The sequence below is a fragment of the Sminthopsis crassicaudata genome, chromosome 5 (genome assembly GCF_048593235.1).
Source record: "Sminthopsis crassicaudata isolate SCR6 chromosome 5, ASM4859323v1, whole genome shotgun sequence".
NCBI lineage: Eukaryota > Metazoa > Chordata > Mammalia > Dasyuromorphia > Dasyuridae > Sminthopsis > Sminthopsis crassicaudata.
This window is the reverse complement of record NC_133621.1, coordinates 38,305,262-38,332,566: the sequence shown is the minus strand read 5'-3', so window position 1 is coordinate 38,332,566 and position 27,305 is coordinate 38,305,262. Positions and strand designations below refer to the sequence as shown.

General features: G+C 38.9%; 1 protein-coding gene across 1 annotated transcript in view; it reads left to right on the top strand.

The window, feature by feature from the left end:
• The window catches only part of ACAD11 (acyl-CoA dehydrogenase family member 11), an 85,000-nt gene extending 61,392 nt beyond the window's left edge, over positions 1-23,608 (top strand). Inside the window, exons 14-20 of the mRNA XM_074271116.1 lie at positions 10,929-10,995; positions 11,704-11,789; positions 13,485-13,556; positions 14,785-14,939; positions 19,915-20,031; positions 20,924-21,033; positions 21,788-23,608. Of these exons, the coding sequence (XP_074127217.1) occupies positions 10,929-10,995; positions 11,704-11,789; positions 13,485-13,556; positions 14,785-14,939; positions 19,915-20,031; positions 20,924-21,033; positions 21,788-21,902 (722 nt within the window). The 3' untranslated portion in view covers positions 21,903-23,608. The remainder of the gene's footprint in view (positions 1-10,928; positions 10,996-11,703; positions 11,790-13,484; positions 13,557-14,784; positions 14,940-19,914; positions 20,032-20,923; positions 21,034-21,787) is intronic.
• Positions 23,609-27,305: the final 3,697 nt, after the last annotated feature.

Here is a 27,305-nt window from a genome sequence, read left to right as displayed (position 1 = left end):
CTTAAGAAAATCAGCACTTGGTTAATGATTTCAAAATCTCGGTATTCTGAGAAGCTGTTATCATTGATTGCTTCTGTTTCTTTGTCAAAGAGTGACTAAAGACTAATTTTCAAATTTTTTTTCAAAGAGTTCTATCACAAGCAAAATCACAAAGCATTTTTAAATAATGCTCCATTTCATGCAGTTATACTTGATTTATTTTGAGAGAATGGAAGAATTCATATTTGAGGAAAGATAGGTGAAACTATTTACCAGCTTATGTATGAAGGTTTAAAGAAAGACAAGACAGCTCAGTATATATGGAATATTTCTAGCAATAATAATGATATTTCATTATAAGTTTAAGCTAATTTTTAGGTGTGGTATTAAATCATTGTAATTTTTTTTTTAATTTCTATCAATAACTACCCTATTGTTCATACTAAACTTGAATCAGAAATATGTTTTTCTTATACTTTCCTGTTATAGTAATAGGTTAAAATTTTATTTTTACAAATGTTAACTCCATGTTTCCATTGGATCTGAAATTATATTTTACATATAATTATAAATTCAAATAGCATGAATTTAAATAGGATGACTACTTTGCAGAATTCATTATTCATACTAGGTGGGTCCTAGTTGTTTATCTTATTTGTACATACTTGTTTGCTATTTCCCCATCAGAGCATGAGTTCTGAGACACAGAGACTGTTTTTGGCCTTTCTAGTAGCTATTGTGCAGTCATTTAGTCATATCCAACTGTCCAAACCATGGGGTTTTCTTGGCAAAGATACTGGATTGGTTTGCCATTTCCTTCTCTGGTGAATTAAGCAGAGATCTAGTGGGTTGTGCAGGTCATGCAACTAGTAAGTGCCTGAGGCTGTATTTGAATGTAGGTCTTCCTGACTCCAGCCCCATGCTCTATTCACTGAACTGTCTAGCTGTCCCTGGTATCTCCTAGGCACTTACTAAGTGCTAGCTGACTATACTTGACTTTGTTATTCATTATTACATTGCCAGAAGTTCCCAATATTGGATACATGTATGAAACATTGTGTTAAAGCAGTAGAAAAATAGGGATACAAATACAAAAGTGAGACAGCCCCAGACCTCAAGGGGCTCACATTCCAGGGGTGAGATAATTCCTCTGGAGCTTACATTCCAGGGGGGAGACAATTCCTCCTGGAAATTTCAGGTGCAAGTCAGATGGAAAGGCACCATGGTCTTTGTCAAGGGTCTTTCATGCCATTTCTGCTGATAAATATATATCAGATTCTGACGCTGAACCATTTGACACTATATGGAGCAGCATCCCTTTTTCCAAATTCTTGGCTTTCCAGTCCTGGGTTTTCTCATCTAAGACTGAGAGAAAATGGCATCAACATCAGAAGATACCAGACATTGAGGTCCTTTCTCGAACTAAATGGCCAAGCATTCCAAATTTACTGCAGTACTTGGCAGATAGGGAGCAATAGGGATAGGTACTAGACCTGTTTTCATTGTAGAGTGAACTCTTTGACTAGGAAACTCCTGTAAATGCAGAAATCTAGAAGCTTAGAGAGTAGCTGAGAACCTTGGAGGTGAAAGGATATGGCCAAAAGAGATGAAACCTGAACTCAGGTCTTCTGGACTCTAAGACCAGCCCTTTCCATTTAGCAAATACTCAATAATCTTCACTCATTTATTCACAACTTAATGATTTCCTTCTAGTAGGAGAAAAGGTATTACAAAAATGAACAATCCTAAAGTAAAGCAACTACGATTATAGTGATAAAAATTTAATTAAATGTTCTTGATGCGTTTTGAATCATAATGAACTATGAGAAAGGTGTCTTAGCTATATTTTCTGAATCTCTCTAAGAATCTTAAGACTAGAGGCAGCTAGGTGGCGCAGTGGATAGAGCACCAGCCTTGAATTCAGGAAGACCCGAGTTCAAATTTGGTCTCAGGCACTTAACACTTCCTAGCTGTGTGACCCTGGGCAAGTCACTTAACCCATGCCTGGGGGGGGGGGAGGGGGGAAGAAGAAGAAAGAATCTTAAGACTACAGCACATGCCCTAATAAATCTTAGTATAATATAATTGTAAGTGACCTATGGAGAGATGTTTAACACTTACGAATCCATGAACCTACAAGTTTATTTTTTATTTAAAAGGCACCAAAATGTTTTCTTGAGAAAACATTTGAATATTATTATTTTTAAATTACATTACATATTATTATTATATTCATCTATTATTGATATATTGGATGTTATATTGAATATATTCTTCATATATCATCATAATTATTTATAGTGATACATAATAATTATGTATTATATTAACATCTTTTATTATTATTTTTGCCCTGCTACTCCTTTTTCAGGTAAAAACTAAACAGTTTCATAACAGATTTTTTTCTACACTAGAAATTCAGAGATGGAGGCAGCTAGATTGCATAGTGGATAAAGCACTGGCCCTGAAGTCAGGAGGCCCTGAGTTCAAATTTTATTGCAGATACTTAATACATCCTAGTTATGTGACCCTGAGCAAGTCACTTAACCCTTGCTACCTCAACCAAAAAAAAAATATAATTGATGGTGTTATAGGCTGTCTAGTGCAGTCCTTTCATTAAAGAAAGAAAAGAAAAGAAATCCAGAACAGGAGTACACGCGACTCCCAGATTCTATTTGTATCCCATCAAATTTTTTTGTCCTCTTTTATTTTCTGTTTGAGAATGATTTTGTTTGATGATCACAGAATCTTCGATTCAACATGAAGCTCAGAGGCTGTGCAGTCCACCCTACACCAGAACAAGAATCCTCATTACAAGAACACTCACAAGCTTGTCAGTCAACATTTGCTTGAATGACCAATGAGAGGGAACCCATGGTTTCCCAATGTAGCATATTTCCCTCTTTTTTTTTTAATTAAAGCATATGCGTGGATAATTTTTCAACATTGAACCATGCAAAACCTTGTGTTCCAAATTTCCCCCCTTCACCCCACCCCCTCCCCTAGACAGCAAGTAATCCAATGGCATATTTCACTCTTGAATAATCCTAATTGTTAAGAAATGTTTTCCATTAGTTAAACCTAAATTCACCTCTTTGCAATGTCCACTGCCCCTTGTTCCTGTCATTTAGGGTGGAGCACTACAAGTCGAAAACTAAATCTTCCTGTTTTCAAGAGGAGACCCTGTCCCCTAAATCATCTTCCAGAACACTCGCAATCCCTTAGCCATCCTGGCCTCCATCCTGGTTGCCATCCTGGCTCCCACTCACCCACCCAATGGGCTCCAGCTTATCTGTGGGCTCCCCTCAGGGTGGTGGTGGAGGAGATAAGGAATGCACATGCCAGAGAAACATTCAGTCTGATTCAGCTCTATCACGTCAACATCCTTGAAATTATGCAGTGTTTGGATTAAAGACAACAACAATTATATTATCTACTTCATCTGTTTCATCTGGAACAGGGAGAATATCTTCTGGCCTCCCAGCCAGATTTTCCTGAATTTATTTAATCTGTGTTTGTATCCTGTGTTCTTGACTGAAGCGATGTACAGGACATAAAAAAGCTGAGACCGTATTGTAAATGGCTGTATCAATGGCTTTTACCTGCCAACATTTTGTCTGTGGCTAAATGGAGAGATGAAATATTTGTGAAGGGATTTTCCTTTTTTTTTTTTTCAGAAAGTGAGAAAAAAAAATCTGACCACTTGCTGATTTTTCCCATTTGAGATCTATTCTCACCTTCTTTACTTTAACTGAATTAAAAAGGGAGAGAATAAAGTTGGAAAGGTTATATTTTAGCCTGTATAATGTTAGATTGTATAAAAGTAAGATTGAATTATTGTATTGCTTATTTTAAAAATTTATTCAAAATGTATTTCATTTTCTAAAATTCACTGAGGACATATGTTCAAAATTTAATCAATGGGCTCAATAGTGATTTTCCTCCAAAAGAGAAAGCTAGCCACAAAAACCAAGAATCCATCTTGTAATCCATCTTGTACTGTCCCTTAAATGTTTGAAAAACATGGATTATCAGACCAGGAAAGGAAGGGAATTCTGAAGAAAATCCATGTCATCAAAAGTATCTATCTTCTGTCTCCTCTAATTAAGAGCAGAGGACTATTCTGGAGATGCATTCAGTGTTCTGGATTTCCAGATTTCTCCATAAGGAAACAAGTGCTCTCCAAAGGGATGGCTTCCCAAACCTTAAATCTCTGTAAGATACTCTCTTCAAAAGTAACTAAATGTAAAGGAGAAAAGCACGTTCTTCATATTACCAGTGTCTTTCTACTTACAGCCTCTGTTTTTTACACTAACTGAAGTTTTTACAAACAAGATCTGGAGGGAACTTGAGTTTTCTACTGTAAAAGATGGACTCCTTGAGAAAACTGTCACAATTTCTCTGTGTGTCCTCCTGCCATTGACAGAGAATAAAACTTTCTGCTGTTGCCAACAAATGATCCTTAGGCTAAATTGGTCATGAGCTTTAGTAGATTTAGCTGGGCTGATCCTCAGGTAACAGACCTGCAATTCTTCAGTGATAAGACTTGCCACAGCTTGTAATCTGCTGACAACTTCTGAGAAAACAGAATTTTATCCACACTGTGATGAAGCATTAGGAGTAGGGCTTTGGTGGAAGAAAAAAGCTACATGAGAAATCAAAGCTATCTAATGTTAATAGAAATAAGTGGTAAAAGATAGACTTCTCTGTGATTTCTAGTAATCAAGGAAGGTTCAGTTATAGAATCAGGGCACTTCACTGTTGAAAACTTTCTTAGCAGAGGAGCATACAGCTAATACCAACCATGAACTCTAGCTATTTCCCCTTGGCCACTGCTTCTCTGGTTATTCCTAGTATAAAACAATGCTCCCATTTTGCACTAGAACCAGCTGATATTTCTTCCTTTCAGGTTCTAGAGCTAACCCAGGAAAATTTTGACTTCTAATATTCTCATTTATCAATCTTACTGATTTTTTTCAATTTCATTTAAGCACCTAATGTCTCCCCAATATCAGTTAACCTTTTAACATCAATGAACTTTTACACATGGATATTTACTGAGAAGATTTAGCAAGTACTAGAATAGGCATCCCCCCAACTGGGAGCTAACTCTTCCCTTCACACACCCACTTGGCTCCTGGGACAGTGGATCCAAAGTGGGTGCTACAAAACATTTCCTGACTCTTGTCCTGTCCCCAAAAGAAGGGAATGTTACTTCCAGCTATGGGAGTATGTCTTCCACAGAATTCCTCTCGGCTTCACGTCTGGGTTTGTTCTAGCTTTTGGACACCATACTCTCTTCCTCAGCTAAGCTGGCTCCTTGATAGGCCAGATCAAGCAGGGTCCTGCTACTCTTGCCACAGATTCCAGAACTCTGGTTGTCTTTGGTGTCTCGGATAGTCCCCAGGTGCTCCTGCTTGAGAATACTCAAAGCACCTGAGGTTGGGAAAAGAGCGTTGTTCCTGGATGTGACATTAGATAGAGTAGTAAAGGCAACCAGAGCTGCTCTTCCACCTCCCCCCAGCCTGAGGTTTAAAGCCATTCTTCCTCTTCACTCAAAAATGCCAGGGAAGAAAACAAGAGATTTTCTTTTTCTTTCTTTCTCTCTCTCTTCCCTTTCTTTCTTTCTTTTCTTTCTTTTTTATTTTTCTTTCTTCTTTCTCTTTCTTTCCCTTTTTCTTCCTTTCTTTCCTTTTTTCTTTTCCTTCCTTCCTTCCTTCTTTCCTCTTTTCTTTCTTATTTTATGTGACTATTCAATTCAGTCTCAGCAGTCATTTAAAAACCTTTAAAAAAAAAATCCCAATATAGTAAGCTACCGGAAAACAACCTGGTGATCTTGCTTGTCTTCTGTGAGGAGAAAGAAAGACCCTTTCATTACATACCCAGAGGAGGCTCATCAAGCCATCGTGGTATTACCACCAAGCAGAGAACATTGTATGTGTTCTAAGGACTAGGTTCTCCTTGGCCAATCCCTTCAACTCTTGTTGTTTGCTTTTATCTCTGAATGGGACAATATCAATTTTAGTAATGAACAACTAAGATTACTGTTTTTCAGTTTAGTAGATAGAAAAGTCCAGAAATTCCAAAGCAAATATCTTTTATTGATTCAAAAGAATATAGCTTAAACATTAAGCCAAAAATATATATTTTTATATATTATTTATAGTATAAATGATTAGCTATGCAGAATTTTCTGAAGTATTACCTTTATTATGTTTTTTATTACTTAAATTAGTGGATCTCTTTTAATTGAGAGCAGATGCCTTGCAAATACCTTCCTATCTGACTCATACTTTTTTAAATGGAATTTAGTTAAGAGGTTTTTGCAGAAATCCAGAAGAGCAACAGAAGAAGCCATTTCCACAAAACTGGAAAACTTCACATCAGGGAAAGAAAAAAAATGTACACACAGTTTTAAGTGCTCTACAGTTATTCAATTTGATTTATAAGTCCATTAAATATTTTGTCTTTTTGGTTTCCTTGTATAGGCAGTGAAAAGACCTTGCCCTTCACCTCCTTCCATAAATCTTCTAAAACACAAATTAAATCAGTAGGAATTTGTGTTCTGGAAACCCTAATCATCACAGTTTTAGAAGGAAACCATGTGGCCACAACTGTTTTATGTCTCTTTGAGGGGTTTCCTTGTTCCTGTCCACCCAAGATAAAGACAGTCACAGGATCTTCCATCCTCCACACCCCTGTGCTTCCCAATTCCCTCACTGTAATTTGTTTATAAGCACTTTGCCCACGGCCTCCATCAGAGCCCTTCTCCATTCCTTCTCACAGCACGGAAGAGGCCAGAGTTCTCTAATGTGAATCCAGGAGAACATAAGTTCTGGAAGGTTCTTGCAATCCATTTTTGGCTTCCTATACTGACTTTGTGTCAAATTCTGTCCTCCCTCTTCTAAGTCTGGCTGCCTTTGCAGAGGCTGGCTGACGGTCGCCTTTCTGGCCCTAGCAAATCATAAAATCTCCCCACAAACAAATGAAGAAATTATAAGCTCTGTGAATGTAAGGAGGCCCACACCCTTGAAATCACCAATTCCTCTGAAGAATTAAAATTCAAGTTGAAAGAAAATAGAAGAGCAAATATATTGCTCTGTTTGTGCAACACCTGGGCTCCCATGTTCTGGGACCCAGAAGTCAGCCAAAAAGGCTTTCTCCAGGCCCATCAGCAGGAGCCTTCTTGCAGCCTTCCCATGTCAGCCCCTGTCCTGTGAATCAGAATGGCCATCCACTTGGTTCTTTTATTTGGCAGAATGTGTTCCAGACAGTGCCTGTCATCTCATCTGATGCCCTGTGACCCCCACAAAAGCAGAACTCTCATCCCTTTCACTGATCAGCAGACATAAGAAGTGCTTAATGGGTCAGATGAACAAATAAAAGGAAGCAGCATTCTCAATGAAGAGAGGCTGAGAGTTCAGTGGAAACCAGTCATTCCCTAACCTTTCTGCCCATCATTCATCTGGCCCACTGAGATCACCTTTATAAAGCAGTAGAGGAGCTGCTTGGTAAAGGCTTACTCTCCATCCTGTGGCTCTCTTTGCTCCTCTGTCGCTGGCTCTGGCCGAATGTCCCCCTCCCTCGCACTGTCAGCCTTTGCTCTTCCCCTTCCCATTTCCTATACAACTTGGAGATGTAAGGCAGCTACATACTTGTGACCCTGCTTCCCTCTCCTGTTGCTGCTGTTTCCTTTTTTTTCCTGGACAGGTTGTGTGGCCAGTTTCACAAATTGCCAGGCTCCTTCCATAGCTTTTCTCCAGATAATCCTTCCAAGAACCTTTCTTGAAATACAGCTTTTCTTGTTAAAGAGCCAAGTGGACTTGTCATTAGCCAAGTTAATCCTTCCTTTGGACAGTACCACAATCCCTTTGTCCTGTCTGCCCACAATGTACAGCGTTTATAGAATTTCAGACCTGGAGTTACTTTAGTGATCATGCAGAACATAGGTGACTGGCCCGTGATCTCACAGCTATCTTGTGGCAGAATTGCGTTCTAACCCATGGACTGCAACGTCAAAGCCATCATTCTCTTGGCAACGGTAGAGAAGTGAGAGTTAAGACTTGGGTTCAAATACTGATTCTAGGCAAGCTAATTAATGAGTCAGAGTTTTCTGGGCAACCCTAAAATGAGATGCCCAGAAGGTGCTGAGCCCCAGGAGTCCAGAATACTGAGGGCACACAGGTCCCTTCTACCCCCTCCCCGAGCTGGCTCAAAAGCATAATTCGATGGTAACAGCAAGATTCTCGGTCATGGGAGTGATGTTGAGTTATTTCAATCATATCTGACTCTTCATGACGCCATTTTTTTTTTTTTTTTTTTTTTTTGCCAAAGATACAAATTTGCCATTTCCTTCTCCAATTCATTTACAGACAAGGAAACTGAGGAAAACAGGCTTCAGTGATTTGCCCAGTCCCACAGCTAAGTGTCTGAGGCCTTTTGCCTGAACACACTAGCCACCTTGCTATCTTGGTTATCTCCTGGCTATGAAACGAATTTATTTCTTAATGAGGAGTTCTTATCTAACTATCTTATATGATGCTGCTGTTGTTATTTTAGGGAGCAATTCCTGGCAAATCTTATCAAACCTTCAGATTATTTTAATTTTATATATATATGTGTAAAAAAAATTGAATTGCTGTTGGATCTTGTGCAGACCTGTTTTTAAATTTGGACGGGCATCATTGTTGTTATAAATTTAATTGATAAAATCTCTTTGGCAGATTTAATATCTAGAATATGCTTTTTCCCCTCAAGGAACTAGATGTTTATAGAGATGTTGTGAAAATGGAGAGACGGGTTTATAAGAAGGCTTTTAGGGGCTGTTGCAGTCGTCTAACTGGAGAAAACAAAAATTTGAAGGCAATAAAATGTATTTTTCCCAAAAAAAAAATCATTGTACTTACACAGCTAAAGAAATCCCACTTAACTTGGGAATCTACCTACCAAGACACAGGAACTATATGAACACAACTACAAAATACACAGACAGGTCTAAATAAATGGAGATGTATGTAATTTTTTATAGGTAGGCTAAGCCATTTTAATATGTGACAAAACTAAAATAATTTACTTTTTCAGTGTCATATGAATCAAACTACCAAGAGATTATTTTATAGAGCTCTAAAAAATTGTTTTTAATCATCTAAAAGAACAAAAGTCCAAGAATCTCAAGGGAATAATATAAAAAATGGAGAGGAAAGAGGCCTATCAGTATCAGATCTCAAACTGTACTCTAAAGCAGTTATTTTTAAAAATTGGAAAATAGAGTAGTTGGTCAATGGAACAGATTAAATACACTGTACTTAAGCAGCAAATGAGCATATATTCACAAATTGCCAGGTTATATAAGTATTTGATCAATCTCAAAATCCCACCATCAGGTTAGGTACTAATACCATTGGACAAAAACTTTTTAATAAAACTGAGAATTCTGGCAGAAACTAGATCTAGACCATATATGAATAGTTATTGCCCCCAATGAAAAATGGTCAAAGGACATGAACAGAAAGTTTTCAGAGGAAAAAAAAAATCAATAGCTATTTGAAAAAATGTTCTTGATGTTTAGGAATTAGAGAAACGCAAATAAAATAGTTGAGTGAGCTTTTACCTTATACTCATCGGATTGGCAAATGACAAATTCTAGAGAATTTTCTGTGAGAAAATATATTAATTTCTGGAAAGCAGTTTGGAACTCAGCCCAAAAAGCAATTAAACTGTGGATACCCTTTAGCTTAGTAATATGAACTACTAAGTCTATAACCTAGATTAAAGGAAGAGGGAAAAGATTCATATGTACAAAAATATTTATAACAACTCTCTTTATGATGACAGAATTGGAAATTGAGGAGTGCTTGTTAAGTAGGAAACTGCTAAACAAGCTGTGCTATGTGAGTATGAGGAAATGCTGTGATACTGTAAGAAATGATGAAGAGAAACCTAGGAAGACTTACAGCAACTGATACAGACTGAATTCAGCAAGAAGAGAGAAAATTGTACAATAGTAACAATATTGTAAAAGCAAACAAGAAAGACTTAGGAACTCTGTTCAACACAATGATCCAGTGTGATTCCAGATAGTTTTTAATGAAACATAAAGCCCATTTCAAGAGGTGATAGATGAAGAATGTAGAGATTTATGAAACTACCTATGAACATGTTCAATGTCCAAATGCTGGAATTTGTTTTACTTAATTATATATAACTATAACAGAAGTTTTATTATCTTGCTTTATCAATGAAGGAGAAGAGCTGGAACAGTAGATCTTCATTTTGAAAAAAAAATAATAATTTTTACAAGCCATTGTACAATAAACACACAGACAGGACCTTAATGTGTGCCCCAGACACCTTAGCAGTTTGAATAGCCCCCGGGTTGGGCCCTCTTGGTACAGGAGAGCCAGTATGGAGCAAAGTGTACTGGAGAATAAGGCCCAAGAAAGAGGCCTTAACCATAGCTTAGTCCTTAAATTGGGGGAATAAAATCCTGCCTTTATCCTAGGTCCTTCTGGGTCCCCTTTTGGTAGTGGATAGCATATATCTTGTAATAATTTGGTCATACAGTACCTAACTTTGGTAGAACATTTAAATTCTTAACAGGTAAGACTTCTCAATTAGAATTTCACAGCCTTAGCATGTGTGTGTACATCTGGGACTAATTTGGGTGGAAGCACTTTTTTTTTGTCCTAAAGGCAGCAGATGGATATCTGTTTCTTTCACTTATGGCATTTCCTACAGTTTCTCATGCTGATGGAATCCAGCCTTTTTTCTTCAGAGACTTATTTACGCATTTTGAGAATGATAGAGTTATGCTTATGTGCATTTTCTATCAATCAAAGGTTTTTGTTTTGCCAGGAACAAATAAGTCAGTAACTTAGAAAAAAATTAGGAGTTTTGAGTTTTAAATGATCTTCTAGAAAGATTTGTACTATTTTTTTTCCCTCTTTTAGGAGCTGGGAATCCAAAATGTAAGATTGCAATTGTCTTGGGTAGAAGTAAGAGTTCTTCTACATCCAGGTAATAAAAGAAGTTCTGATTTGACAACCTGTTTCAAAGCCAAAGATAGTTTCACAGAAATGAAGTGTAATTTCCAGAAAACATACTAGAATGTAAATTTTGTTGTGAAAGTAAATTTGATTTAAACATGATTTGCAATAATTTTGCCAGAATCTGTATTTTGGAAAAGATTTTGGAAAGTGTTCTTTCTCTATGTGCTTCATTGTGGAATTTCCTGCATTTATCAAGTTTCTCAGTTCTCAGAAGTGTGTTGAGAAAGATTATGGAGCATACTGTTTAACCTTCTATCATTTCACAAGTGGTTCTATTTCAATCTAATGTAGCAGTCTTGAAATATTTACCTCTTAGTCTGTCTTTCAAAATCATCCACTAGGTATGAAAAAGAAAAATATTGATAAAAATCAATTAAAAAAAATTTTTGCAAGGGTGAAGTGATTTGTCCAGAGTTACATAGTAGTTAAGTGTCTGAGACCAGATTTGAACTCAGGTCCTTCAGGACCAGTACGCTATTCATCTAGCTGTCCCCAATCAATTTGATTTTTATAAACTTGTAACTTTGATTTATCTTTGAAGTTATCATGTGCTTTGCCTTTTACATTATTCAGAATCAAAGCCTCTCTCTCAGTGCTACTGTGTTTCTTTTGCATTTTTACCATTTCAGACATTATTGCAAGTCATCCTGACATCTCTTATTTTTTATTGGAACAGACACAAACAGCACAGCATGATACTGGTTCCAATCAACACGCCAGGAGTGAAATTGGTAAGGCCATTGTCGGTCTTTGGATATTTGGGTAAGTAAGAAATATATACTCAAACATATTGACTTAATTTGAAAAATATTTACCAAGTAACTACTACATAATATACTGAGCTGAAAAAATACAGCCTCTGCTCTTCAAGATCTTAAAAATCTAATTGAGGGAAATGCATAATATGCAAAAATAAGCATCTGGCACAAAATTGAATGTGTTACAGGCAAAGAATTTAAGGGCAGAGAATTTTCTTCTGGGAGGAGCAGATAAACTTTGAGAGTTCTGGAGGATATAGCCCTAATTAGGGGACCGGAAAAAGATGAACCGGTAGAGGAAAGTGAGAAGGAAATGATGAGACAAGTAAAAGGAGAACAAGAGTGAACAGGGTCATGGAAGCCTGAGGAGGGAATTCAGGAGAGTGTGGTCAGCAGTGACCTGTACACAAAGGTCCAGGAGGAGCAAGGCCAAGAAAAGCCCCTGGCATCTGGCCACTGAGAGGTCACTGGTTTCTAGAAGAAAAGCATTTCAGCCAAGCGATAAGGACAGCAGCCAGATTGCAGGGCAGCAGGGAGGGAGCCTGAGTGTAGACCTGGTCTGCTCATTAGCTGACACGAAGTGGGCACCTAAATCATTCTTGAGGAACAAGTGACCTAATTTTTATAACCTTCTCCTTCGGCCAGACATTCCACGCTAACGGAATCGTGGGCATTCGCCGTTGGCCCCATGCTGCTGGATTACATCCAAGACTTTGTTACTTACCTTCCTGTTCATATAATGTTATGACTGATGAACTTACTCAGAAGGAAGGGACAGTTAAACAAGACCTTGCCTTGCAGTATTCCAGAGTCTTGGGCATTGCCATCATATATAAACTTAAGACTTAGAATCAGAGATGTGCCAAAAGTGGCTCAAACTGGCTCATGAATGCTGATTGTTAAATTTCAAAGTGAGGATTTATACCTTGGAAACTGGCAAATGTTACAAATCGAGGCTTGATTTATTGTTTTGGTGATTAGGCTTAAGAAAGTGACAAAAATATTAATATCACAGATTGAAGTCAAAAGTATATTGCACATACTTATTCCCCCTCCCTTCAGAGTTATTAAACCCTTGACCAGCACACCCCTGCTTAGAGATGTTAAGAATTTGATTTCCCCCAAAGACCATATGTTGGTAGCTGAGTTATGACTAACTACCATTGCACATAATGTGTACATTTGCACGTGATAGAATCTTGTGTGACTCAGGACTTGAGGGTTCTAGAACTTGAAAGGTGGCCCATTGCTTGGGGAATGGGGTGCCCATAGCCACCAAACATCTCTAGCAAAACCTCCCTTTATCAACACAGTATAAAAACTCACCAGCATCACTTCCCGAGCCAAAGGCCTGCTTTGGGCATTAGATTAGCTATTGCTTCTCATGAAAAGAGTATAAAGTGATTTATCCAGTGATTTTTTTGAAGTAATTCAAGACTTTTTTTTCTGAAGCTTAAAGTCATTAATGTGAAAGTCACACTTATATTTTCCCACTTTTGGCAGAAAAGGTAGACTACTAGTTGGAGAGATTCAAAGTTTAGGATTACCCAGGTACAATGGAGAATATTATAGTCACCAGATTAAAACTAACTTTGTGAATTCTTTCCCTGTTCTTCAATATAAATAACTAAAATACTGAGTAATTCCAAATGACCTTCTTATACTTTTTAAGAATTGAATTATACTTTCTATTTTGTAGATAATTTCCATGGAGGACATTTTGAGATACATTTTAATAAAGTACGAGTACCTGCTTCCAATATGATACTAGGTAAGATATGTTCAGAAAATATTTCTTAGTAATAGTTAATATTTCATATCATAATTTCTCAAGAAATGATTATTAAAAATCAGACTCATTGCTAGAGAAATGATCAATTCAGAGAAATCAGTAGGAAAATGAAACACCACAATTTTAGTTAAGTACTGGGTATCTGTTTGTACCCTACTTTAATATTTAAATTTCAGGTAATGCATACCTGAAAACGAAACAAAATCAAAAAGATACCTTATTTCTCCTAAAATAATGATCTTACCATAACTTAAACTGTACTTGTTCTTAAACTACTCCATTATATCCTTGATTCAATTCTTGTATGTAAGGTAGAAATTTAAGCACCACTGAACTTTCTTTGTATTTGCGGCTTCACCTATGGTAGCTAGTTGTACAATTAGTCAATAGACACTTATTAAGCACCTACAGTATCCCAAGTACTGAACTAAATCTGTGGATCTGTGTAAATTTGTGGATACAAATGCAAATAAAAACCAGAGACAATCCCTGTCCTCAAGGAACTTCCAATCTAATGAGAAAAGCCACCCAGAAAAGGAAGCCAAAAAGCTTGTGGGGAGGCAGAGAAAAGGTAGCAGAAGCTAGAGTGTGTTAGAGGGTCCAGAGAAATACAGAAAAGGATAACTGGAGGGAAATGGGGAGGTATGATAGATGGAGGGCTGAGCCTGAACTTAGGATGTCCTGAGTTCAAACCAGTCTTAGACTCTGGCTGGCTGTGTGAACCTGGGCAAGTTTCTTAATAATAGCCCCTGCCTCCCAGGATCAAATGAGATGATGTTTGTAAAGCACTTTACAGACCTAAAAGCATTATATAAATATTTACCATAGTTATGAGTAATTTATCTTGTGATTTAAAATGTGTGTGTATATATATATATATATATATACATATATATATATATATATATATATATATATATATATATATATATATATATAAACAATTCCTATAGAAACAATTAGGCCCACAGGTTTACCGTCTCCTGAGGTAGACCTCCTACGTTCAACTCACAGCACTGAGGGAGTGTGCTAGTGTGATGGGGAGACTTCATGGAGGATGACTTCATAGACACCATCCTCAAAGGCAGGAGCAGGTTGTGGTCATTGCTGATTGAGAGAGGGATACCTGCAAGGATCATGGATTCATTGAGGTGCTTTATGAATCATGGTCTGTCCTTTTCTCTGCTTCTCCATTTATTTTACACAGGTGAAGGAAGGGGCTTTGAGATTGCCCAAGGCCGTCTTGGACCTGGCCGCATCCACCACTGTATGCGTTCAATAGGTATGGCCGAAAAGGCTTTACAGATCATGTGTGAGCGAGCAGCCCAAAGAGTGACGTTTCAGAAGAAATTATATGCACACGTAAGCATGTTTTAAATAAAAGCTCTTCCTTTGACTCTGTGACCACTGAGCATTCATGGCAATAATTCCTCCAAGAAACAGGATTTTTTTTTTACTAAAATAAAATAAGTGTGTGTGCACTTAGAGATGTCGGAACTGTGCTGAAGGTTAAGTGACTTAGGCTGTGCTATGTGCTTAATTCTCTGCCGACACAAAGGGATCAGGCCTTGCTGACTAGTATGTCTGGATGTCAAATGAAATCTGAGGTGACCATGTCAAAGCATGGCTGAAATGGGGAAGAGAATTCTTACTCAGACTTTCTGTAGCTCTGACAGTGAAAACATAATTGATATTTAAAATAGTGCTTTTTAAAGTTTGCAGAGAGTTTTGCTCACATCTCATTTGAGCTTAATGAAAATTTTGGGCAGATCTTCTTATCCCCACTTTACAGGTGAGAAATGAGGTTCAGAGAGCTAGGAAGCTTACAGAAGGATTGGGACTCGGATGCATCAGGCTTCCAGCATGGCTTCTTTGAGAGAATGCACTTGAAGTTCAAAGGATTTGGGATTCACTATTTTTTTAATCAGCTAGGAAACATTTATTAAGCACCAACTAGGTACCAGACATTGGGCTGAACACTGAATATACAAAGACAAAAATACCAGTTTTTGTCCTCAAGGAGCTTGCATCCTATTTTGTTTTATTTTAATTTTTTTTTTATTTCTGGATTTAACAAAACACCAAACAAAGAACATTTTCATATCCAAAGTAGAAAATATGCATCTCTATTGCTTACTTTTAAAGTTGTCCTTTTTCTTTGTGTTTCCTTCTAAAGGAAGATGCAAGTTCTAAAACTGTCACTCACTGAGCCTTGGTTAATATTTAAGTATATGTAAACAAAAGTGTGTACACACATGTGTACATCTGTCTACATCAGAACTTTACCCTTATGCTGATCTCAAGAGCCAGGAAGATTTGGGTTTAGTTCTGCTTCTGATACTTCTGGCCATGTGACTCTGTGACTTAACCTCTCCCTTGATGCAGACAGAGCCAATAAGATTCTAAGATGCAGAAAAGGTCCAGTTTGTATTGGGAGAGCTCCATGCTCCATGTCACTGAAGGGCTGGCTCCTATCCTTGGCGTGATCTTTGGGCCCTTGTTAACGTTCTCATTCGATTCCTTCACTCTGTACTTTGCTCCACTTGCTGTGGCAGTTTTGACAGGTGGAGGTTTCCTGTTTCACTAGCTGCCACCCTGAAGTTTCTGCCCTCCTGAACGTCCCCCATCCCTGGGCAAATCCTGTGCCTGATTTCGTGCCTCTTTGCCAGAACTTCTCAGCTCCGTGTGGCAGAGTAACAGAATTGCTCTGATTTCGCCCGCTACAAATCATGGTACATGGGAAGGCCAGCAGTCCTGCTCTGTCCTTATTAAATGCTCGCCTTATTCCCACAGAGCTCTCTTCTTCTCTTCCAACCACTCTTACCCATTCTACTTACAAGACTCCTATTTCCCTGAGTCCTGAGGCCATTCCTTCTCTCTTCAGGCCTTCTTCAACATCATCACCCTGTCAAGAGTCCTTTCATTTACAAAGGAGATCCTACTACTCACCAATGTCTCTTCCTGTTCCCATAATCCCATTTCCTCCTGCCTTGCCTGACCTTGTTCCAGGATCCATGCCATCCATCATCTTCCTGTCTCCACTGGCTCCTTTCTTTCAGTTTACAAAAATGCTCATCTTCCCAAATCCCAAAAGATGAGCAACTATCCCTTCAGTTCCTTTTCCATCCATCTCCCTCCTAAATATCTTGAAAAAGTTTTCTGCCCCTGAAGCTCCCACTTCCTATGTCTTTCCTATGTCCCTGTCCTCACTTCACTAAAATTGCTCACTGAAGTCACCAGAGACCCCTAGTCACCCAGTGCATGGGTCACTTCCAAGCCCTATCACCGCACTGTTGGCCCTTCCTCTTCCCCTTCCCTCCCAACCCCTAAAGTTCCCTGTCCCCTTCAGCTTTGGAGCTTCCTTATCTTCCTCGTTTCCTGCTTCTCTGCCTGCTCTTGTCTCTCTGGCTGCCTTTTCTTCATGACCCTGAGTAGGAATTTGCCCAGAGATCTAAAGACCACCCCCTTCTCTTACCTTCAACCTTGACAGTCTTCCTGCTTCCACATTTTCGCTTTTGATCCTTGTAGAGATGACTCTCAAGTCTCTTTCTCCGGTCCAGACCATTTTTTCTGAGCTCCAGAACTAAGCCTCCGCTTCCTACAGGACCCCCGCACCCAGGGGCTCAGGATGCCCCAAACTAGGCTAACCCTTGTCCTTCAGCTCATTCTTCCTTATAATGTCATCATTTGCCATTCATTCCATGTTCACAATCTCAGAATCATTTCAGACAGAGATGCCTGAGGGGCATTGACATAGCTCTTGGGGGAGGGCTCCTGCCTGTCTCCTGTCTCCCTCCCTGTAATCCACTCCTCACTCAGGCACTGAAGAGATCTTACTAAAGCACCAGTTTAACCATGTCACCCCTAATAACTCCAACAAACTCTAGTAGCTTCCTATCACCTCCAGGATCAAATATGAGACCCTCTGTTAGCATTGCAACTTTCCATCACCCCTCATAACTTCGTAAATTTTTACACTCTTCTTCCAACAGTCTTTTTTTTTTTTTGAAGGAATGAATTGATCCTTACTTCTCTTTTTTTTCTACATTAGTATTTTATTTTTCCAATAAATGTAAAGATGTTTTTCAATATTCATTTTTGTAAAGCTTTGCATTCCAAATTTTTCTCTCCCTTTCCCCAAGACAGCAAGCAATCTTTTAAAACATATTTTCATATTTGTCATATTGTGCAAGAAAAATCAAAAGGGGAAAATCATGAGAAAGAAAAAAGCAAGCAACAGCCAAAAAAAAAAAAAAGGTGACAATACTATGCTTTTATTCCCTCACAATCTCCATAGTTCTCTCTCTGGATGCAGATGGCTATTTCTATCACAAGTTCATGGGAACTGACTTGAATCTCCACATTTCAACTTCTCCTTAATCCAGTGATGGCTTCTTCCTTGCTTTTCCTTGAACAAGATCCTCTGGTTTCCAAAAATGGAAATTTTCACTGCCTAGCCTCCTTGTCTGGAATGCTCTCTGCTTCTTCGCTTCCTTCAAGTTCCATTCAGATTCTAGTGCCCTTCTTCTGCTGACAATTTCCAGATTATCTTGACTTTACGTAGTCATTAACATGTCATTTCTCCCATTTGATCATGAGATCAAGAACTCTCTTTTACCCTTTTGTATCCCTTAAACTTAGCACAGTGCCTGGCACATGGTAGGCACTTGATAAATATTTATTGCCACGCCCTTCCTTACTTGGAAGTGTAACTGTCCAGGAAGGTCCAGGATGGCAGAAGGGCACACCAAGGATGGAGGGACAGGCAAACATCTTGACTGCATCAACATAGCCTTTTAGTAGGAGGGTCCTTCAGGTCTACACTGAGTGACAGTTTTTCAGACAAGGTTCCCACTTTTTTTAAAGTTAATATACTTTCCATAAATATGCCTCTCCTTATTGGGAATTCAACCTGGCACCAACCAAATAATCTTCCAGAATGCAAGCAAAGACATGTGAGTGTTGAAAATAATAACATTCCTTTCTCCTGCAAGTGCTGGGAGCCTCCTTCCTGTTGGCTGGTTATGGTTATGGTCCCAGCTTCCAACTGAGAGGAGAATTAAAAATTACTTTAGATCAGAGGTCCACAGTAATCCCCAGAGAAGATATCTGGAATATTGGATTCTTTTTTCCCAAAGCTAATGTACATTTTAGTGGGAAGAGCGAACACAAGTACTGGTTCCTGGGTGCATCTTTTTTTCTCCACAGAAACAACTTTCCTTATTAGGAATCTGATTCCTCTTCCTAGCATTAAATGGTTATCATCCAGTTTCACAACAGAAAAATATGACTGCAGGTTTCCTTGGGATTATCAAAGTTTCTCAGTCAAAGTTAAGCCTCAGGGAGCATCAGTGGCAAATATTTGGCAGTAGAATATTAAGAATAAGAGCCAACATCGCATTTTGTTCCTGGTGAATAAAACCAAGACCATTTGATTATAAGCTTATCACCTTGTTAAAAAGTATTCATTTAATCACAATTGATCACTGAGAGTGGCACAGGAAACTCCATCAATTCTATAAAATATAAGAATGAAATCAAACTTCTGATTCTTGCTGAAAGTGGAACATTCTATTGCTGATGGATATTCCAAGAAAAAACAAGGCCCATTTTATTGGCCGTCAGAGTGCTTAATGAGTCCAAGATAAACTATCTTATTGACACATTGGAATGTTTTCTACTTTGAAAAAAATAGGCGTCAGTAGTAAACTATGTGAAAGAATGCACAATTGGCTCACCCTGAAATCCCGTCTCAATTCTCAGTGCTTTAGAACACAGAATTAGCATGACTAAGACCAGATATTAAAATTTTTTAAATCTAGATTTTTTTTCCCAGATTAAAAAATCTGGAGTTTGTAGTCACTTTATCCCTACAATGTTACAGTAAAGTTAATTAGCATCCACCGAGGATGCTGTTGCAGGGGATGTTGCCTCCCTAGACTCCAGAGCAGGGTGGGGATGGACTTTAAAAGGGAAGCCCAATATTTGGACAGGGAGGCCAGGGACTTGTGGCCAATCATAATCTTTCTGAATGAGATGTCTTTCTCAGGGTCGTACCCTTCAACATTAAATCTACAATTATGGGACATTTTGAACAAACTAATTTAAATTCAGATTGAAAATGCAGCATCTAGCATCATGCTGTATCCATGAGGCTCAGAGTCATGGCATTGTGTCTGCTACTTTGTGGAAGATTTTAAACTTGTTAATAGTGATTTTCGGATTTAAAGCTTTTCATGTTTTGTTGGCTTATTTTGAGGCAGGCTGCAAGACCATGAGCATTTGGTTTGTGTGTTAGAGAGAAACTCAGCTTCCCCTCTGTTTCCTTGTGCTGTAGGAGGTGGTGGCCCACTGGATTGCTGAAAGCCGCATCGCCATTGAAGAGGTGCGCCTGCTGACCCTGAAGGCGGCTCACAGCATTGACACGCTGGGCAGTGCCCAGGCAAGGAAGGAGGTAAAGGTGGTGCCCCCAGCTCGGGGACCCTGTGCTCCCAAACCAGGGAAGAGCACCTAGGCTGGCCCCAGGAAGAACTGCAGTCAGGAGCAGCTTTAGGCACTGATGACTCGTGGGACTCTGGGCAAGGCGCTGAGCCTTCCTCAACTTCCTCATCTGCTGAGAGCACCTGCCTCTCAGACTGTGGTGAGGATCAGATGAGGCCCTAATGGTAAAACACTTGGCACAAGGCTCCCACCCAGTGCCAGCTGTACATCAACATGGGCGCTTAGTGGTCTCAGAATTCCAGGTTGCTGAGGATGGAATCAGGACATTGGACACACACTTGGGGGCTGGGTTTCAAAACTTGAAATGTCTTTCATTTTCAGATTTTCATCTAACAATGTGATTGGGGGGAATTGCTTGCACAATCCCTATTTTCTGGGAGTCAGTCTTCAGCAGCCATCATGTTTGTCTGTAATGTGACTCCATTCCCTGATGGATGGATGAGCAAACTCTTTCTTCTGTAGCTAGATAACATTTAAGAAACATGAGTATTGGTGGAGAGGTGGCTCAGGTCCGCAGTCTGCCTCTGACACATATTAGTTTGTGACCTTGTACAAGTCACATAGCTTCTTGGGGCATTTCTCCTGAGAGCATCAGTGACTGACAGGCTGCCATGTTGGTCAGAGAGGGCCTGACTATGCCAGGCTCCCCACAGCAAGGAAATAACAAGGGGGGAATCTTCTTGGGTCACAGGAACATTGTTGTAGCCATCTGAACAAAAACTGTTTGTAAGAGAATTGTGTCGGATAAACCTCCAGTTACCTTTCACTTGTATATAAAGACAGGCAGGTCGTCTTGGATTCTCCCTAGTACTTTATCTTCCTGTTTTCACTCCATGTATTTATAGATTGCCATGATCAAGGTGGCCGCCCCACGGGCAGTCTGCAAAATTGTTGACCAGGCAATCCAAGTCTGTGGAGGAGCTGGAGTCTCTCAGGATTTTTCTTTAGCCCAAATGTGAGTAGCAATCATTTAAACACTATTTCTTACAAGCTTGGGGGGGGGGAGAGACAAGAAACTTCTTGTCAAATTAAGAGTATACCATCCATCTCCATCCTTGTGCTTTGTTCTTGAAGAGGAACAGGCTCTTAAGGAACTCTAAGCAGGATGTGGGAAGAGATAGAGAAGGGGGAGGGTTGTGGAGCAGCAACAGCCTTGGAGAGCCCCCCCCCACTGGCTCTGCACCAAAAATATCTGGGTCAGTTCCATTCTTTTAACACCTATGGGGGCAGCACAGCCTGCAGCAACATGAGCCAAGGAAATCTGCTTGGAAATGTGACTTACTGGCAGTCAGAAGGGGCCTCCCAGCCCCTTCCCGTCCTCTGGACACACACGTGAAGGGCAGATGAGCATCCCCTCCTCTCGTTCTCTGGCCTTGGCTGGAGGCAGGAAGTGGGCCTTGGGCCCAGCTGCAGCACTTCTCTGAGTTACATGTTCCCATGTGACTGCCCCTCCTCGTATCAAGGTGAAGGGTCTCTGAAAGTCCTCCTCCAGAGCCTGAATAGACAAAACCCCCCTCTGCAAGTTTGTGGGTCATCCCTGAACCATTTCCCAGCCCCCACCAAACCCATTTCCCTTTCTTTTTAATTGGCAATCCTCCTGAGCTCCACCTGGAAGTGTTTCCCATCTCAGCACCATTGTTGCTCCTCCCTTTGGCTAAGGCTAAAGTTGGTTTGCTTTCGAGTAAACTTCCCCCACTTCTCTTCCATAGGTATGCCATGATTCGAACCTTACGAATAGCAGATGGGCCCGATGAAGTTCATCTCTCAGCAATTGCAAAAATGGAGCTGCGGGACCAGGCCCGCAAGCTGACTGCCAGGATGTAGGGCTGGGGGGTTCAGGTATCGCCAAATATTCTAGGTGTCGGGCGCAGCTGCACCTGCTTAAGTACACATGAATCATGATGGATAATTGGCCTTTCATTTTTAATCTTGTGTTTTTGCAGGATTCAGAGCATAGGAAATATTAGATCAAATGTTCATTTTTTATAAATTATTATCCATCTTGCATATAATGAATTTACTTTAATTCTAATATCTCTCTTGTTAGGCAAATTTTCCAGTGGAAGATATATAACAAACAGCTAATTCTTTAGCTCTCAATAAGATTTTTTATTGGACTTTGACTTTTTAAACTTCTGATTTGAGTAAAGTGATGGCAAAGAAACAAAAGCATAATAAGAGTGGCTTAAAAAAAAGCCAGCATATTAGTTTTGAGACCCCGAGCTTTGTCCATTTGGATGTTTTTTTAAGGAAACATTTAACGCACAGATTTTTAACCTGATCTTCATGGACTTATTTGTTGTTGTTGTTTGCTATTTTGATCATTGTATTCACTGTGGATTGATTACTTTTATAATCCCCTGCTTTAGTTTATGCATTTAAAAACAAAATTCTGAGGAATCCTCCCTCTCCCCACTGTGCCCAATGGGCCCATGACACCGAGAAAAGGTCAATGTGTGCTCTTTGCCTTTAAATTCAAGATCAATAAGTCATCAAAGCCTGACCCATACAGAGCACTCTGTTGGGTGCTGAGGATTCCGGGACCAGGACAAAACTGATCTTGTCCTTGAGGAATTTTCATTCTAGCTTTATACGTGAACAGGTGTGTTGTTCAACATGCAGATTTGCCACAAACTGGGTTGAATTAATTATGGTTATAAATTGTAACGCACTTCTGCACATCTAAATTCTAAACAGTATTTCAGATCTCCTGTGAATTAGACACCTGATGTGGCAGGAAAGCAATCAGGGAACAACTTTTCTCAGACTGGCAGACAGACTAGCAGGCCATTGTCTTGTCTTCAGGATGGCAGGTCATTTTGCTGAACCTGCAGATCAGACCTAACTTACTCTCTTCCTGCCTAAGTGAAAAGTTTTGTCAGATGTGGACCTTTCAGAAATGCTTTGAGATCTTTAGAGCTTTTTTAAGATTGTTTGAGTGGAGAGCCTTAATCACACTTCTTCCATGTGCCAACGTTGTTATTGAGAAATCAAGTACATTGCAAAATACAACATACTGTGTACAGAGTAACACAAATATTATAAGATGATTTCTTCTTCTCAGCAATACAGTGATCTAACACATTTCTGAAAGACTTAGGATGAAAATTACTATTCATGTCCAGAGAAAAAACTAAAGGTGTCTGAATGCAGATTGAAACATACTTTTTTACTTTATTTTTCTTAAGGATTTTTTTTGGGTCTATTTTCTTTCACATCATGACTACTATGGAAATTTTTGCATGGCTACACATTTATAACCTATGTTGAATTGCTTATCTTCTCAATGTGGGGAGTAGGGAATGGTGAACATGGAAGGGTGAGACTTTAGAACTCAAAAGTTTTAAAAACAAATGTTAAAAATTAATTTTTACATGTGACAGAGATGACATAAAATACTAAATAAATTGAATTTCAAAAGAAAAACATGAGAAATCAAGTCTTTAAGGCACTGTTAAAAAAAATCTTTGCATGTTGCTGGAATAAACTATATGAATTATACTAAAATTTCAAATAAAAGATTCTTAAATCAGTTTGATTGAAGCACCATCAAAAGATTTTGGTTTCTGAAGATCATTTCAACTTGCATTTTAATTTCTTTACAGGGCAAGTGAAGGTAGTGAAATGATTCTGGGGACACTTACAGTGGACCCAATGCTGTAACTCACACTCTTCAGCTCAGTTGTGTTCTGGAGGAATGAGAGAAGGCAGGTTGCTTGTGAAGAATTGCACCCAGAGCTTACATCTATCTATCCAAAAAGCTTCACCCTTTTTTTGCCTTTTTCTTTTTGCCACAGGAAAATGTCTGTAGGATCCAAAATTCTCCTCCTCCCCCAACCAAGGGGCAAGCTAATTGTATCAAAGAAAGAGACAGGGAGCATCATTATAATTATTGGAGGAGTTTAATAACCATAATGGGTTATTTACATATTTGCTATCTGGCTTCCAGACAGTTCATTAGATCTCAGATCTCTGCCATGAAGTCTGGGACAGCAGCCAGAGAATTCAGTAGATTTTCCATAAAGACATCCCCCCCAAAAAAAGTCCCATGGTAATTATAGAAATCAAACAAAGGGAGAAAGAGCAGCAAAGCATCATTACATATGTCATTAGGAGTTTGCGTGATGCTTAGCAAGCAGTTCTGATTTTTGGCCTGCGTCCCAGGACTCAGGGTCGGGCCAGCACCCTTGGGTGAATGCCACAGTTATGTGGTGGACACAGCAAACACAGTCCTTGTCATGTGTTGTTATAGCTTGAACCTGGGTACTCTATCCTTATAATAGCTTTCAACCCCAGAGGGACCCCACAGGCCAGGTGCTAGTCAATTTGAGTAAGGTCCCAGATGCACACGAGGCTTTTGCTAGGCACACTGTTCTTGTAATAGCTTTCTCCCTTCCCATTTTGGAGCTGCTTTCCCCAAATAGTATGGCTTTCAGCAGAAAGGAGCCCCCAGTACTGAATAGGGTACTCCTTGAATAAAGAAAAAAGAGAGGGGGAAATCATACAATGTGGTCTCTTCTCTCCCTTCAACATCATTATTCCAATGAAATCAGGCTCAAGTGAACATTGAAGGTGGGTTTATAGGATGAGAGAAATGATAGACAGCAAGGCAGTGAGCGAGCAGCATGGGATGGGAGGAAAAGGGTTCCGGCACTGGCAGAAGAGTCGCTGGAACAACCATCTCTTTGCCAGATGCCTCAGAGCCATAACCCAACCCAGTGGCAGCAGCCTCCTGAGCATCTCAGACAAGGAACCGGAGTGACAGAGGAGTGGCGCTGTTGTGGACCTCAAACCCTTCAGGGATCCTTAGAGGGGCCTTCAAAAGAGCTCACTGGGCAGCATCTTTGAGGGGAACTAGGCAGAAAATACAAGTATGTTTTGCCATGTCTTCTAAACAGTCTTTCAGTAATATGCCCTATTACTATTAGGATATAAACATTATAAATAAAGGAATATTGGAAATAAATTAATAAAATTTCTATCGACATTCAAATTAAATTTTAAAATTAAATCTGTTAGGCAAGGGACAGCTTATCCAGTCACTTTGCACATAACAAGTTATAAATAAATGCTTTTTCCATTTATTCTCATTTTATTAGCCTGCTTATGTAAGGCAAAATAAGAATATTCAAGGTTGAGTTGTTCCTTTTTTTTTTTTTTTTTTTTTTTTTATTTTATAATTATAACATTTTTTGACAGTACATATGCATGGGTAATTTTTTACAACATTATCCCTTGCACTTACTTCTATTCAGATTTTTTCCCTTCCTCCCCCAACCCTCTCCCCCAGATGGCAAGCAGTCTTATATATGTTAAATATATTACAGTATAATTTAGATACAATATATGTGTGTAGAACCGAATTTTTTGTTGCACATGAAGAATTGGATTCAGAAGGTAAAAATAACAGTTTACATTCATTTCCCAGTGTTCCTTTTCTGGATGTAGCTGGTTCTGTCCATCATTAATCAATTGGAATTGGATTAGTTCTTCTCTATGTTGAAGAAATCCACTTCCATCAGCATACATCCTCGCACAGTATCATTGTTGAAGTGTATAATGATCTTCTGGTTCTGCTCATTTCACTCAGCATCAGTTGATGTAAGTCTCTCCAAGCCTCTCTGTATTTCTCCTGTTGGTCATTTCTTATAGAACAATAATATTCCATAACATTCATATACCATAGTTTACCCAACCATTCTCCAATTGATGGACATCCATTCATCTTCCAGCTTCTAGCCACTATGAAAAGGGCTGCCACAAACATTTTGGCACATACAGGACCCTTTCCCTTCTCTAGTAGTTCCTTGGGGTATAAGCCCAGTAGTAGTATGGCTGGGTCAAAGGGTATGCACATTTTGATAACTTTTTGGGCATAATTCCAGATTGCTCTCCAGAATGGTTGGATTCTTTCACAACTCCACCAGCAATGCATCAGTGTCCCAGTTTTCCCACAGCCCCTCCAACATTCATCGTTATTTTTTCCTGTCATCTTAGCCAATCTGACAGGTGTGTAATGATACCTCAGAGTTGTCTTAATTTGCATTTCTCTGATCAATAGTGATTTGGAACACTCTTTCATATGAGTGGAAATAGTTTTAATTTCATCATCTGAAAATTGTCTGTTCATATCCTTTGACCATTTATCAATTGGAGAATGGCTTGATTTCTTATAAATTAAAGTCAATTCTCTGTATATTTTGGAGATGAGGCCTTTATCAGAACCTTTAACTATAAAAATTTTTTCCCAATTTGTTACTTCCCTTCTAATCTTGTTTGCATTAGTTTTGTTTGTGCAGAAACTTTTTAATTTGGTGTAATCAAAATGTTCTATTTTGTGATCAATAATGGTCTCTAGTTCTCCCTTGGACACAAACTCCTTCCTCCTCCACAAGTCTGAGAGGTAAACCATCCCATGTTCCTCCAATTTATTTATGATTTCGTTCTTTATGCCTAAATCTTGGACCCATTTTGATCTAATCTTAGTATGTGGTGTTAAATGTGGGTCCATGCCTAGTTTCTGCCATACTAATTTCCAGTTTTCCCAGCAGTTTTTGTCAAATAATGAATTCTTATCCCAAAATTTGGGATCTTTGGGTTTGTCAAAGATTAGATTGCTATTTTTATTCACTATCTTGCCCTGTGAACCTAACCTATGCCACTGATCAACTAGTCTATTTCTTAGCCAATACCAAATGGTTTTGGTGACTGTTGCTTTATAATATAGCTTTACATCAGGTACACTTAGACCACCTTCCTCTGACTTTTTTTTCATTAGTTCCCTTGCAATTCTCGACCTTTTATTCTTCCATATGAATTTTGTTGTTATTTTTTCTAGGTCATTAAAATAGTTTCTTGGGAGTCTGATTGGTATAGCACTAAATAAATAGATTAGTTTGGGGAGTATTGTCATCTTTATTATATTCGCTCGGCCTATCCAAGAACATTGAATGTCTTTCCAATGATTTAAATCTGACTTTATTTTTGTGGCAAGTGTTTTGTAATTTTGCTCATATAATTCCTGACTCTCCTTTGGTAGATATGTTCCCAAATATTTTATACTATCGACTGTTATTTTGAATGGAATTTCTCTTTGTATCTCTTGCTGTTGGATTGTGTTGGTAATGTATAAAAATCCTGAGGATTTATGTGGATTTATTTTGTATCCTGCGACTTTGCTAAAATTCTGAATTATTTCTAATAGCTTTTTAGCAGAGTCTTTGGGGT